This window comes from Brassica oleracea, unplaced genomic scaffold (assembly GCF_000695525.1).
Source record: "Brassica oleracea var. oleracea cultivar TO1000 unplaced genomic scaffold, BOL UnpScaffold00835, whole genome shotgun sequence".
NCBI lineage: Eukaryota > Viridiplantae > Streptophyta > Magnoliopsida > Brassicales > Brassicaceae > Brassica > Brassica oleracea.
Window position 1 is genome coordinate 61102 of NW_013617472.1, and position 15530 is coordinate 76631.

At 32.2% G+C, this 15530-nt stretch overlaps 1 protein-coding gene across 1 annotated transcript; it reads right to left on the reverse strand.

Annotated features, from left to right (window-relative positions):
• Positions 1-4204: 4204 nt before the first annotated feature.
• Positions 4205-6151, reverse strand: LOC106320175 (transcription factor MYB114-like). The gene is made up of 3 exons (XM_013758544.1): positions 5979-6151; positions 4976-5105; positions 4205-4883 (listed from the first exon to the last, which is right to left on the reverse strand). Exons 1-3 carry the CDS (start codon positions 6097-6099, stop codon positions 4385-4387), a joined length of 750 nt encoding a protein of 249 aa, XP_013613998.1. The 5' UTR covers positions 6100-6151; the 3' UTR covers positions 4205-4384.
• Positions 6152-15530: the final 9379 nt, after the last annotated feature.

A 15530-nucleotide genomic window follows, 5' to 3' on the forward strand; every position in this document is an offset into this window, starting at 1 on the left:
ACTGTATATATTTTTACAATATATTCCATTCGACCTATGTAATTATATAGTTTATATATATAGTTTTTACAACATATATAGAATATAGTAATTATATAGTTTATATATAATTTTTATATACATTTATATATACATGCAACATATTTGATCGAATATCCATTTTAGAATATATTTAATATTTTATTTTGTTTCATCTCTAACCAATATTAAATATTACTCCCTCCATTTCAATATGTAATAGTTTTAGCCAAAAAAAATTATTTCACAATATAAAGTGTTAACATAATCCAAAACAATTTTTGCATTTATTGGATATTGTGTGACCAATAATTCATTTTTTTATTGATTAAAATTATATATTAAATGATATTTTTTCAAAAGTAACAATTTTCTTATTTTTAAATAAAACTATTTACATATTGAAACAGAGGGAATAGTATTTCTTTTGTTTCATAAAGTTATGTATATCTTAGATTTTTGAGTGAATGTGTGGAATACACCAAATTAAGGTCCAAATTAGCTGAATGCCTATAATTATGGATAACCCAAAAATGAGTAACTTTTTGACACTGTGCGGATGAAAATACCCTCATGCTTTATCGAAAACAAGTAACTCTAGATTTATCAGCTAAATATTTACATAGCAGGGCACAATCTACATATCAACTAACATATCAGCTAATAATTTCAGTATCATCTAACAATCTATGTATCAAACAAATGTATCGACTAACACATCATATATCAGTTAATGAAACTATTAACAATTAATTAGTTATCTATCAAATAGCCCCAAAACTATTTGTAACAGCTAACACTTCATGTATCGATTAAGAATCCATTAAAATCTAAATAATAGCAGGTAAGTAATAAAATACATATTAATGTATATATTATCTAAAAGTTGATTGTGAGTCGAAATTAGAAACATTGGAATTGGGGTGAGATAATAAGATTAGCATTATGGCTGTCAAAAGAATCAGAATAAGAAAATAAAGATTTGTGTTGAATTAGAAGATGATTTGAAGAATCTATACCAGAGATAAAGAGATTAGAACACATAAAAGGGAAAAATGAGAGAGATAGAGATAAGGGTATTATAGTCATAAAAAATATTAAAAAGAAACAAGGGTATATGGCAAATTATATGGACTTTTGGGTGCATTCTTACCAATTACTCTAGATTTTTTCGATAGCAATTGTTTATTCCATTTTGTTGTATCTATTATGGCGGAAAAAATTGAACACTTACGACATTTCTAAATCATAATACTATTTTATTGTCAAAATCACACTATTTTAATGTGATTTCATCACTACAAGAATTCATCTCCAACCAATTCTAAAAGACTATTTTGATGTAATTTTCACACAAAAACTCTCCAACCAAACACTAGAAATTATGGGGAATTTGCCAAACATGACTCATGACTACAACAGAGGCAGCAAGACAAGCGATCTGGTTACAAGACCTCCTTGGAGAAATCACTGGAGTCTGACTCGACAGAACTGCCATACGAATAGACAATCAATCGGCAATTGCACTCTCTAAAAATCCGGTGTTTCATGGACGTAGTAAATATATACATTTAAGGTATCATTTTATCAGAGAGTGTGTTGAGAAATAATTGCTAGAAGTTGAGCATGTACCCGAGAGCGAACAAAAGGCAGATATTCTAACTAAGGCGTTAGGAAGAATCAAGTATAGAGAGATGAGAGACCTGATAGGAGTTTAAGATTTGAAAGACATGGAGTTCAAGCTTAAGGGGGAGATTGTTGAAGTAAACTTGAAGAGAGCTTGAGTGTCAAGCTATCATAATCCTAAGTAGTTTAGGATCTTTACAGATAAGGATCAAAGTGTATTTAGAAGTTATCTAAATACAAGGGTTTCTCATTAGGATTAGGAAATCTATAAGCCATATATAAGGCATTGTCGAGAGATGACATTAAGGTGCGAGTGTGTGAGGTTTTGAGAGATTAAATTTTGAGTAAGTTTCTTAAGCAATAAGAAGAGTTAGTTCTTATTATCTTTGAGTCTTTATACAACCATTACACAATACGAACAATTTGGTGTTGTGAATCTGGAAAACAGAAAAATATCTTATATATTAAAACAGAAGTCACAATCTTGATTCATGAGTGATTTTTTTAAAAATGGACCTAATGGACCTATTCCTAGAAAGTTATGTTACATTTAATCTATAATCTTATCATTTAAATTTGGGGCCTACCAGAAAATTTTATTGGGCTATCAATAATTGAATCCAAAGAATAGATGATCCATTGGATTTATAGATAGTATAAATTAAATAGATATAATTTAATGTTGTAAAACTATACCTCTATATGTTAAATATTTAAATATTTGTCGATGTTAACTTTTAAAACTATAAAGATTTTTTTTTTAAATAACAAAAATCATATTATCTAACAATGATTAATCTTTACTACCTCAAACCAATGAAAACTAATTTTAAACTATATAGCTTATTTTAAAAATTAAACATAAACTAAATGTTTAATTATTTACTCGATAATATAAATCTATGAAGCGAAAAGTTTAATTTTTTAAAAACTTTCTAAATTTGTGAAATGTTACAATATCTTTGAATATAACAATAAAACAATATTTTACTAATCTTTATATATATAGTTAGGATTTTAATAATGAAATAATAATCTGAAAATATTTATATAGAAGAAGATACAAATACATGTGAAAGTTTAAAACAATCTATTCAATGAAAAAAAACCGTACAGTTATTATGTTTTAAAAATTGAAAGACACATATATTATAATATATACCAATTTAAAATTGAAAACTAAATATTTATATAAAAATAAATGAAAACAAAAACATGCGCGGTTGCGCGGATCGAGATCTAGTATATATTACGATTGTATCATATTGAAAATTTTACAAACGGTATTCTTTGTGTTGTAATTATAAAATATAACACTAGTTCTTTAACAGTATGCATAATTAAATTTACCTTCTTGTTCAGTTAGTCTTATATAGGTGTCTACAAATACAGACAAGCAATATAAAATTTTAATTTGTCTGGACCTCATAATTTACGGTCAAGATATGTTATATATTTGCATTATATATATATATATATATATAATTTCCTACTATTAATTATGTGATGTTAAATTCAGAATTGATAATGAACACCATTTAGACAGTTATTCAGCAGATTTGAGTGATGCAAAGTAAATTATGTACGAGTTGTTGTTATTTTATTTTCTTGATGGAATAGGGAGCTGTTGTTATTGTAATATCATACTATTATTTAATTATCATCAAGTAGATATTTCATACTTTTTATTTTAAATTAATGGGTTAGTTTAGCAATGATTATTTTTGATTGAACATTAAATATAATCAGGTCTATACTATTTAAAATCATGCATAATATTTTCTCTATATATATAATATATAATTTCTTACATGATTGATAGAGTATAATCTATAAAATCTATTAATGTCCGCATATGAGTTTTAAACCATCCATATAGTTAATTAATACTACTGAAACTATAAAATTTTATTCATAAACAAATAAAATACCATTAAAGTTTATTACAAAATATATTTAATAATGATAGAAAATGAAAAACAAATTTTGAAACGAATTAAAAATTCATTTAAAAGAAAAATAAAGTGTTTTATCTCGTCATGGCTTTATCCTTCAAAATAAATACTAACAAATGTAAAACCAAAAGAGTAAATAGAAACGTTAAATATGATTCTGAGATATAAAACACAAGAGGAATGTCTGTCACATACTCGACTCACTTTTCTTCTAAAACTCTACTTGTTTTTCTCTTACCTTGATTCATGTAAAGTTATGAAATCATCAATAACAAAAACTATTTGCTAAATTTTTTGCTAATTTTTTTCCTTTTTTCTTTATTTTGTAAATCTTGGCTTTAGCAACCCTATTGCATATTTATTTTGTAAAATATGACATTCTTTTATATTCCACTCTATAATAGAATAGAATACCATTAAAACAAAAGTTTACTGTATAATAGAATTATTATATTTTTACCAATGGAGATGGTGTGACAAACACAGTTACTTTTGATTTGTTAATTTTTTCAATCGTTTATTTTGTAAACTAACTCTACTTGATTTTTCTTTATTTTGTACACTAACAGACGCAGGTACCTTTGATTTAAAATTGTACCCATATACATAACAAGGATTTGTTACGTGTAAAAAATTCAAAATTTTACAAACCATATTATCTTTTTCTTTTGCAAAGTATAAACACGGACACAAATCATAAGCTAATTGGGTTATTAGGAAACAATTGCACACTAAATGCCCAACGTAAGTGCACACACAAAACACAAACAAACGACGTTGTAACACTAATCAGGTTCCACGGTCTCACCATCTAACAGATTCCAAAGTTGCTCAACGTCAAACGCCGAGGTTGCCAGCTTTTCTGTCTCTGTAGATTCTGGAACAATCGCACCTGGTTCTTGGCTCTCCTCTAGCAAACTCTTCCACCACATGTTCTCTCCATCCATTAAATTATTAACGAGCTCATATTTCTCCGCATCGTTTTTATATGTGATACTATTTTCACAAACATTATTAGTGTTGTTTACTCCAAGGAATAGAGGAATAACGTCAACTTTTGGCTGGCCATTGAAATGGCTGCAGCCGTTGTTAACCGTGAAGGATCGAGGTCGAGGTTTGAGAACTTCATTTTTTTGGGCGGGTTGGGTTGAAGAGCAAGGAATGTTTCTTTTTCTCATCTTGGTATTACAGCCTGGTTCATGTTTCTTACTCAAATGGGTGTTCCAGTAGTTCTTGACATCATTAGCGGTCCTACCGGGTAATCTACCAGCAATTAAAGACCACCTAACCATGCATTTGGATGAGTTGGATATATATGACTGAATATTGGATATTTACAAAGGAAATAAAGTTGAATTTATGTTTTGAATATTAACCTGTTTCCTAGAAGCTTATGAAGGCGAAGAAGAAGATCAACTTCATCAGAGCTAAGTTTTCCTTTCTTGATACTCGGCTTCAAATAGTTCAACCATCTTAGTCTACAGCTCTTCCTGCACCGATTTAGCCCTACAAAACCAAATATTTGAAAGAAAATAAAAACAAATAATTGATATAACTAAGCCTATTAAATGAACGAACCAAGAATGCTCTCGTGACTGCTAAAATTTTATCAAGAAGAATCTACGTAGACCAATAGAAATAATCTCTTGTTTACACGTAAACACACGTGTACACAAATATTCGTTTGTCGTAAGTAGAATAATACTCGCTACTTGATGTCTCAGGAAAAAAAATTTGGTTAAAACTAGATAATGTTTAAATTTTATATGTAAAACTTATTAACGATTAATGTTATATAACCAATGATATTCTATCGTAATTTTATTATTGGTTGAAATGTAGTTAGTTAAATAATTAATGATGTTTTTATTTAAAAAATTATTGGTCCACACCCTGTTATTAATCGGAAAGTATTTTAAACTCGGATCAAACAGTGTGGTACGATTTCGGGATAGTCCACTATATATCACTAAATGCATTTTTTCTAGAGCCGGCTAGATCAGCCAATAGGACATATTAAAAACAATATATATATATATATATATATATATATATATATATATATATGTATAATTAAATATTTTTTTAATCTATATGCATAATCCTAAAACATCGTCTATTAAAAAAGGAAGGAATATTAAATATACATATCTTCGTTTACGTTCGACATAACTGAATATGAACACACAGATATTTTTATCTTGAACAACCTTAGAAAGCATGAATAAGGATTTGTTCATTAAAACAAAAGTAAAAACAATTTGTGCACCCCGGTTTTAAATAATGTAATAATAGACAGAGAGGAAGAAAATATTCACAGTAATTAATTACATATATTTGTGTCTGTGTGTGTGCGCGCAATAAAAAAATGTAACATACCTGCTCGCAGAGGAACTTGGTGCCATTTTCCTTCTCCATACTTATCAATGCATTGCCTTAAGAGACTATCTTCTTCAGCAGTCCATGCACCTTTTCTCAACCCTTTTGGCGAACCCTCCATGGACCAAGGATAAACACTAGAAGTATCTAACCAAATTAAAACTTATTGAGGAAGAGGGCTTGCATTTTAGATTCACAAATCCTTGGAGGCCTTTATTTATACACCTGAGGAGCATAGGGAAGTGACGTGCATGTTTGCTATCCACATTTTATGTTTTTATTGTCGTGCTTAATTTGTTATGTTAGTTAGTCTTGCTATTGATTTAGACTAGAGATAGCACCTAGCTTTTTTCAATACTTCAAAGAAAAACACATGTCTCTCAACAAATTAGGAGAAAGTAATGTCACTGATTGGTGGCAGATATGATTACAAGAGGGGAGCGGCAGTATTCTCATGCATCAAAATTAGAACTTAATATTGAGATAGGGTGGATGCATAACAACTAGTCTTTATTAGGATTATGTTGTATATATGATTTGAATATATATAAGTATTTTGTTAATATGATTGCATAGTTGAGTTCAGTTATTGTTTGTATTTTTCTGTAATCTCCTAAGTTTGTACATATATGTATATATCTTCTATAAATAGAATACATACAACATTGGAATTTAAGCTTGAATAATATTTGTATGGTGGATGGTTCATGGACATCCACAGATCAATTCATCAGCATTGGATGGGTTTGGAAGGACAACACGGGAAAGATCCAACTTATAGGGACACGGAACTTAAGAAGGCTGGAGACATCATTACACTCGGAACTGGAAGCGTTGAAATGGGCGATGGAGAGCATGCTTCAACATTCAACCTGCCAAAGTTTTAGGACAGATTGTAAGGACCTGATCGCGATGATAAAGGACACCCAAGCATGGCTAAACTTTTCAACGGAGCTGGAAGTCATTCAAATTATCCTGATGTGCTATTCGGATTTCAAGATCACCTACGTGCCAAGAACGCAGAAATTGCTGATTCTTTAGCTAGGAATGCTCACTCTTTTCATAGATCTCTGTGTTTTATTGGTTGTTCTATTCCGGTCTTGTTACCCACACCACCTCGTGTTTGAGTAATAGAATAGCCATTTGTCGGCAAAAAAAAAAAACATTTGTAAACATTTGATTAATAATAAAAGTTTGTTTTGGTTCGGATATGGTTTACTCCTAGAAAACAAATATAGGCAAAAATAAATAAATAATTATTCTATACAACATCCAGCATTGTAGGTGTATATTAGGGGAAATTTGGATAAATACATTTACTTGAGATTTTATTTTGAAAACTATAATTTCATTTATCTATTTTGAAAACTAGACTTTTATTTAAGTTAAATGACTAAATTACCCAATCTAGATAAATATATTTATTTTACAGATTCTTTTTTTTTGTTTTTAAACAATACTCCTAAATCTGTGTATAATATCTTATTATACGATACCTTACATTTATTTTGATGAAAAAACTAAAAAGTTGACGTATTTCCATTTTCTATATTTCCTCATTCCTCTATGGGCCTCCATTTATTTGCATCATCTTCTTCTTCCTCTAGTTCTCCATTTTTGTAGGGCTTATATGTTTGTGTTATTTTGTTACCAATATTCTTAGGTGTAATTTGATTTTGTTTATTCTCGTCATCTAATCTCGTAGACATCGGCTCTTTGTATAGCCAACATCTACGGCTGCAGTAGTTTCATCATATGATTTCTTATCATGTTAAGATTATTATTACATCTTTCAAAAGAAGACCTGAATAAGCTTTCTATATAGCCTGTTGCTTTTCTTTTTATTCAGAAAACATCAAAATTAGTATCCTTTATACAGTACGATAATCTTTGTATATTGTTCGATGTGTCATATGAGTGATAGATCTTCTACATTCAAATTCTGTATCCCACAGACACCAAAGTAAGTTCCCAAAACATGTTTTGAATGCTCAACACACACACTTTCGACCTGGGAAATTTAGACCAGTTTACTGAGATCATCATACATAAACAATTGGGATACATTTCCTCTGAAATTGACATAATGAAGTAAGCACATAAATCCACTAATTCAAAAATTCACATACTTTGATGCTGCTGTGATAGATTTTTTTTCTCTCGCTGCTGCAAAGATCTACGAGGATACATGAAATCAGGAAAACTGTATTAGCATAAACATAAACAATAATAATAGTAATTTTGAATTTGTAATTTAGTAGTGATTAAAATACGTAATTTTTTATTTAAATTTGGATAAAAATGTCTTATCACATTTCCGAAAGTGTACTTTTCAAAACTTAAAAATATAAGCATATTTTCAAATTTTAAACTATAAGTAGAGTATTTTTCAAATTATCCCTTTATATTATCTATATTAATAAATTTGATATTTATCTTCTATTTATACCACGTCAGCAACCGCAAAAAAGTTAAACACGACATGTCAGCAAAAGTTTTATTCTTTATTAGTAGTATTTCCACGCTTCACGCGGGATGTAGTATATTTGGTTAAACATAAGTTATGTTTGTATATACTTAGTGGTTTAATTATTTTTATAAATTTGTTGTTTATATTTTTTTAAACTTCTACTCTATATACTATTTATCATTAAGTATATTTTTTGTCCTTTTAGATAAGTGCTGAATTGGTCCCAAGCAGTTGAAACTATGCATATGGATATTCAGTTTTCAGTTTAGTTCATGTTTGGTTTTCTCGGTTTTTTGTTTTTTGGTTCTAGAAATATAGGAACCATTCAATTATTTTTGAAACTTTCTTTAGTTTTCGTTTGGTTATTTTGGTCTTTGATTTAGTTCGGGTACCAATCGCAAGAACCAACTAATATACAATAAACTTTTGGTTCCAATTCGGTTCTGATTTTTGGTTAATTTTGAATAATTCACGTAAAAATCAGATCTTTTTAGTTTTGGGATTTAATATTGGATAATCCAGATAAATTTTAATATTGAAACAAAAACTATTTGGATAATTCCGTTTTTTCTGATAACTCAAATAGTTTTAAATATTTTGGAAAAATAAATATTCTGGTATTTCATATTTTAGTATATTATATTTTGGTAATTTTAAAACTAAATATAATTTATATTTTAATTACTCATTCAGTTCTCTGCTCCGTTCTAACACGGTTTTAGTTTTCCAGTTTTAGAAATATATGAACCGCTCGGTTATTTGTGAAATTTTTTCAGTTTCAGATTCATTTTTTCAGCTTCGATTCGGCTTTTTCTTCTTAATTAATATGATGAGGCATAGTTGAAACCATAGTGATAGCGCATGTTTTGTTATTTTTTGTTTGCGCAATTATTATTGTATTTATTTGTTGCACATGTTTAGTGGTGGCACATATTTTTTTATTTCATATTTTTGGGTATTTGGTTTATAAATAATATTTTTTTTTGGTAATTTTATAACTAAATAAAATTACTATTTTAGGTTCTTATTTGGTTCTATAATACGGATTCGATTTTTCAGCTTCAAAAATATATAAACCGCTCGATTGTTTGTGAAATTCTGTTTAGGTTTGGATTGTCTTTTTTGTTGGCTTCAATTCAGTTTTTGGTTCTTAATTTATATGCACGCATAGTTGAACGTAAGTGGTGTCACATGTTTTGTTATTTTTTGTTTGCACATTTTTTATTTGTTGTGTAATATTGTTATGGAAATAGTGTGTGTTGAGAGGCCCAAAGCTTAACCCTCATTGTAAATATGTTTTGAGCAATTCTGTGTGATCGTGTTTTTCTGTGTGTTGTGCCCTCTTTTGAGAGTGAATGTTATATTGTGATATTTTGGAAGTCGTGTTGTTAAAAAAAATTATGGGGTTGATTTTATTGTATGTGATACTTCATACTTGCCATGGTCCATGATCCGCGAGTCACCAGAGAGCCTCGTGAAATTATCAACCATCCATCTCACCTTCTTTGCGTTTACCTTTCATCTACCAAGATCATGTCGACACCCATGAGTTCACCTTCTTTCTTCGCATTCCAAGCCTCCCCAACAGGAGCAATCGCACCTCGACTAGTTTCAGACACCGTTCGGCTTTCAATTCAGTTAGAAGTAGGTCACTGTGGCCATTGAAGATAGCTGAACTGCATAGACAGGATGTGGAATTTCTTTTTTGATAAGAAGAGAAAATGTGAAATGATTTGATGGGATTTGTGATTTTTAGTGAATCCAACTATGGTATTTATAGTTATAGGTGTAGTTTTCAGACGTTTCCATGGCGGTGTGAGTGAACTAATGAATGCGAGAGAGTGGAAGTAGTGATGAGAATGACATTAATGAGATCATTATAGTGGTCGACTGAATTCAGGGGGAAGGCGTTATGTAAACCAACAATATTTGTTGGCTAATTTGTTCCGACCATACATGATCGAAGAAGAAAGACTTTCGGATATTTTGGAATAATAATAGGCCCAAACAAATAAATCAAATGCAACATGAGGCTTTCGTAAGTAGACAACTCATTTTTCAGGAACAAAGAGTGAAGAAACAATGTCACGTGTCACATTTTGGAATAACCTTCGCTGAGGTGGCGTATTATAGAGCCTTTCTAGTGAACTTTATTAGTATAGATATTAGATCTTATAAAAAATATCAAATACTCATAACCTTTTTATTTTTCAGTGATGTAGCATAATATATAGTATACTTAAGATTTTTAATATAGATAATCACAGTAAAAGTTATCAAACTTAGGCATCTCCAAATGACTAGTAAAAATGATAAAACATATTCTTTCTATTTCGCAAAAAGTGTCACTTTGACATTTTCACATAAATTAAAAAAAATAATTGAAATACATTTAAGTTCTTATTAATTACATATATTCAACCATTGAGATAAAAAAAAAATTTTATAAAATGAGTGCATTTATAATTAATATTACGTTGAAAATTGCATTGAAATTATAAAATGACAAACTTCCGTGTTATGTTCTGTTCTGTTTCAATCTTACTGAGAAAGAACAGGTTGTTGTAATGTAGGAATCCCCATACGATCTTAACAGGAAGAATTGGATCAGTAACAGAAAGTGTCAAGTTTTCGTTCCATTCTGGATTCAGATTCTTTTTTATCACACGGGTTCGTAGCTTCTGCATCAAGGAAGAAAAACATGACACCACGAAAGATTGGGGTGTAAGTCTAGACGGAAAAAGTTAAAAAAAAAACATAACTAAAATTCAGAATGATAAAACAAATCCTAGGAACTTTTCTTTAGCTTTACTAAACTACATTTAACATGTAAAATACCTAAAACTCGTGGTGCATCGAACCTATAACAGAAATTTGTATGTTCTGTCTCGTTAATACACATAAAAGTTGAGGCCCTGGTGATTATAATGAAGATGTTCAACATAATGAGCATTCCCTTGCTAAATGTCAAGCGACCTGTTAGTAACGATCATATAAGTCAATATAATGATTTTTTACTAAAATTCTCTTATTGGATGTAGAATCTCTGAGAAGCATAGCCAGATTCACGACCAAAAAGATCCATAACCAAAACGAGAAAACATTGGATATCTGAGATATACTAAAGCCCATTTAACAGTTACTTTGAGACTCAGTGATTTGCCTGTTTGCCCATACGAACAAATGAACAATGACGTAAGGATTGCTACTTGAGGAATCCCTAATGGCGAGATTAACGCCTCTAATCACACGAAGTCGTAGAAGACCTAACAGATTCTCCATCTTCGCTTTTTTTCTTCAGATGAAAGACATTATTTCCTTCAGAGTGAAAAGCATTGTTCTTTTGGTCAAATGCAAAAGTTTAGATTAGAAAGAGTTTGGTGTGTCCAAAAAATTTGTGATGGACTGACATCGTAACGTTCTGAAGTGATTATCTCTTTTATAGGCACCTCAAATTCAGTCAAAACACAAGGAAAAGTCTCCTGGCTTCCCCAAATTCCTTATATGTTAATGAAAATAGAATATAAATTTACTTTTGAGAAGAGTTTGCCCCAGCCGTGTTTCTCTCTGAAACCAATGCCGTGCAAACCATTTTGGGGGCCTATTCTTTTTTTTTTTGGTAAAAACAAAAGAATTTTTACAACGCCTAAGACAATCATTTTAAAATGGTCTCTTTATGAACTTTTTGATTGGTATGTTTATACAAAAAAAAATACAACAGCAAAGACAACTGTTAATAATTAAAATTCTCAAAACAAAAAAGTGCAAGCAAAAATGTAGAAAAATATATATATAACTCCAATTCTATATATGTCTGCAAAATGCATTGTACATATAAATTATACCATACAAACTAATGTATTATGTGAATAACCCAATACAAGCCCAAGAGGTTAAAACCCCAGGCTCATCTCTGAAGTCCAATAAGAGACATCACATGAAGACAAAGGAGTCTTCACTTGTACATGCAAGAACAAACGTTAGAGAAAGCAAGAAAAAAATTCAGCTCAATAACAGAATTTGATTCCCTACAGACTGTCAAAGATGACTAGACTACTTTACAGCTAATGATGAGGATAAGACCTAGGGCTACACTAAACTATTGTCAAATTTCTATATAAACCGGTTGTATGTCACTTTATAAAGCCGAAATAATAGTGAAAGTTTCATATTGCTCAAGGTTTCTAACCTTTCACATGGTATCAGATCCATTGTTACCTTAACAGGTTGTATCAATGGCCGATCCACAAAACACATATCCGTTTCCAAGCAATGTTCATGTCCTCAGCTCTGTTACCTTGAAGCTTAGTAGTAATTACTTGCTATGGAAGACTCAATTTGAGTCTCTCCTATCCAGCCAGAAGCTACTTGGTTTTGTCAATGGCGCTACCATCCCTCCTCCTCCGACTCGTCCTGTCAACAACAACAATGTACCCGAAGAAGAACCAAACCCGCAGTACGAAGCATGGTTCTATTCTGACCAGCTTGTCCGTTCTTGGTTGTTCGGCACACTGTCAAAAGAAGTGCTTGGCTCATTTCATACTCTGGCGATGTCACGAGATGTTTAGCTCTCCCTAGCCGAAAACTTCAACAAGGGCTCTCTATCCAGAGAGTTCTCTCTCCGAAGAAGCCTGCAGCTCATCACCAAGAAGAACAAAAGTCTATATGTCTAATGTCGTGATTTCAAAACCATTTGCGATGCTCTAAGCGCCATAGAGAAACCCATAGATGAATCAATGAAGATCCTTGGGTTCCTTAATAGATTCACACATGAGTATGAAGCGATTGCTACTGTCATCCAGAGTTTGCTAACAAAGTTCCATGCGCCAACATTCAATGATGTGGAGTCTGAAGTTCAGGGTTATGATGCAAAGCTGCAGTCTTATGAAGAGACTCCGACTGTGACTCCTCATGTTGCGTTCAAGGTCCAGCAAAGCAACACCCAAACCTATGGAAATCGGAATAGTGATCGAGGACGAGGATACTATCAGAACAAAGAAAGAGGAGGTTATACGACTCGTGGTAGAGGATTCTCACAGTATCAGACCACTTCCAACACTTCTGGTGCTCGTCTAACATGTCAGATCTAAGGAAGAATTGGTCACAGCCTTGAAATGCTATAATAGGTTCTTTAACAACTATCATGCATCAGATACTGCTCAAGCACTCAGCGCTCTTCAAGTCTTTGATTACAGTGGTAAAGACTGGTACCCTGATTCAGGAGCGTTGGCTCACGTCACTGCAACAACGGCTTCCTTACAAGCAGTCACTCCATATGAAGGTGGTGATACCATAATGGTTGCTGACGGCACGTATCTCCCAATCACTCATGTTGGCTTTACCTCCCTTGCATCATCTATAGGTACGATACCTCCTTGCGGAGTTCTCGTCTGTCCTGGAATAAAACAATCATTATTATCAGTTTTGAAACTATGTGATGACTATCTTTGCGGAGTGTTCTTTGATGCTAAACAAGTTTGTGTGATTGATCTCATCACTCAGAAGGTGGCAACAAAGGGAAACATGCGTAAAGGCATATATGTGTTGGAGAATCCAAACTTTGTAGCTCTATTCTCTAACCGCCAAAGAGAAGCTTCTAAATCTGTGTGGCATCATCGGTTGGGGCATTCAAACTTCAAGATTCTTCAACACCTACAACAAAGCAAAGAGATTACAGTTAATAAGAGCAGATCTACCCTCATTTGTGAGCCTTGCCAGATGGGGAAGAGTTCAAGAATTCAGTTTTTACCTTCTAGTTAAGTTGTTTTAAACTCGTTAGAGAAAGTTCATTGTGATCTTTGGGTTGCTTCACCGGTTGTATCAAACCAGGGATTTAAATATTATATTGTATTTGTGGATGCCTACTCCCGGTTTTCTTGGTTTACCCTTTGTGACATAAATCAGAATTCTACTGAGTATTTGTCTCGTTTCATAAACTAGTAGAAAATCAATTGTCTACAAAGATCAAGGCATTTCAAAGTGATGGAGGAGAAGAATTTGTAAAAAAAGCCTAATGACATGCCTTTCACAACACGGTATCAATCATCTGATTAGTTGTTCCCACACACCAGAGCATAATGGAACTGCGGAAAGAAAACATCGACATCTGGTGGAACTCGGCTTGTCCATGATGTATCACAGTCATGTCCCACTAAGCTATTGGGTATAAGCTTTCAATACGGCTAATGTAATCTCCAACATGCTTCCATCTTCAACCCTACAACACAAAAGCCCTCACGAGATCCTAAGTAAACAGAAGTTGGACTACTCTATGCTAAAGGCGTTTGGATCTGCTTGCTTCCCATACCTGAGACCGATGGCAGCTCACAAGTTGGAGCCAAGGTCACTCAAATGTGTTTTTCTTGGATACAGCCCTCAACACAAGGGTTACAGATGCCTATACCCACCCGCTGGAAAAGTATACATCTCCAAGCATGTAGTGTTTGATGAAGAACGATTCCCCTTCATGGATCAATACAAGAATCAAGTTCCTGTCTATGATACCCCTCTCCTGAAGGCCTCGCAGACATCTTCAGCATCCCCTGAGCCTTCCTCTCAATCTCAACTGACAAGAATCTTTTCGCCTCCGCAACAATTCAAGTAACTTCTCCAGAACAATCCATCCAACAATTTGTGATCATTCCTAAACCAGTTCAGCCAGAAGTTATAGCAAACGCCGTTGCTCAACAAGATAGCAATCAACATCCAATGACTAGTAGAGCAAAGGTAGGGATTCACAAACCTAATACTAGCACTACAAGAAAACATCAAGGATTCTGAGGGAAAAAATCGTCGGAATTTCGTCGGAATATCGTCGGAATATCGTTATTCCGACGAAATTCCGACGAAACACGTCGTCGGAAATAATTCCTCGGAATTTCTTTTTTCCTCGGAAATCCCTCGGAATTGTCCGACGGAATTCCGAGGAAATAAATTTCCGAGGAAATTCCGAGGATCCCTTGTTTGTCGGAAAAGTCCTCGGAATATACCGAGGGAGAACTTCGTCGGGATAATTCCTCGGAAGTTCATCGATTTATGCGTGTTTGGACATATATACATCGATCGATAGGAGTATACCGACG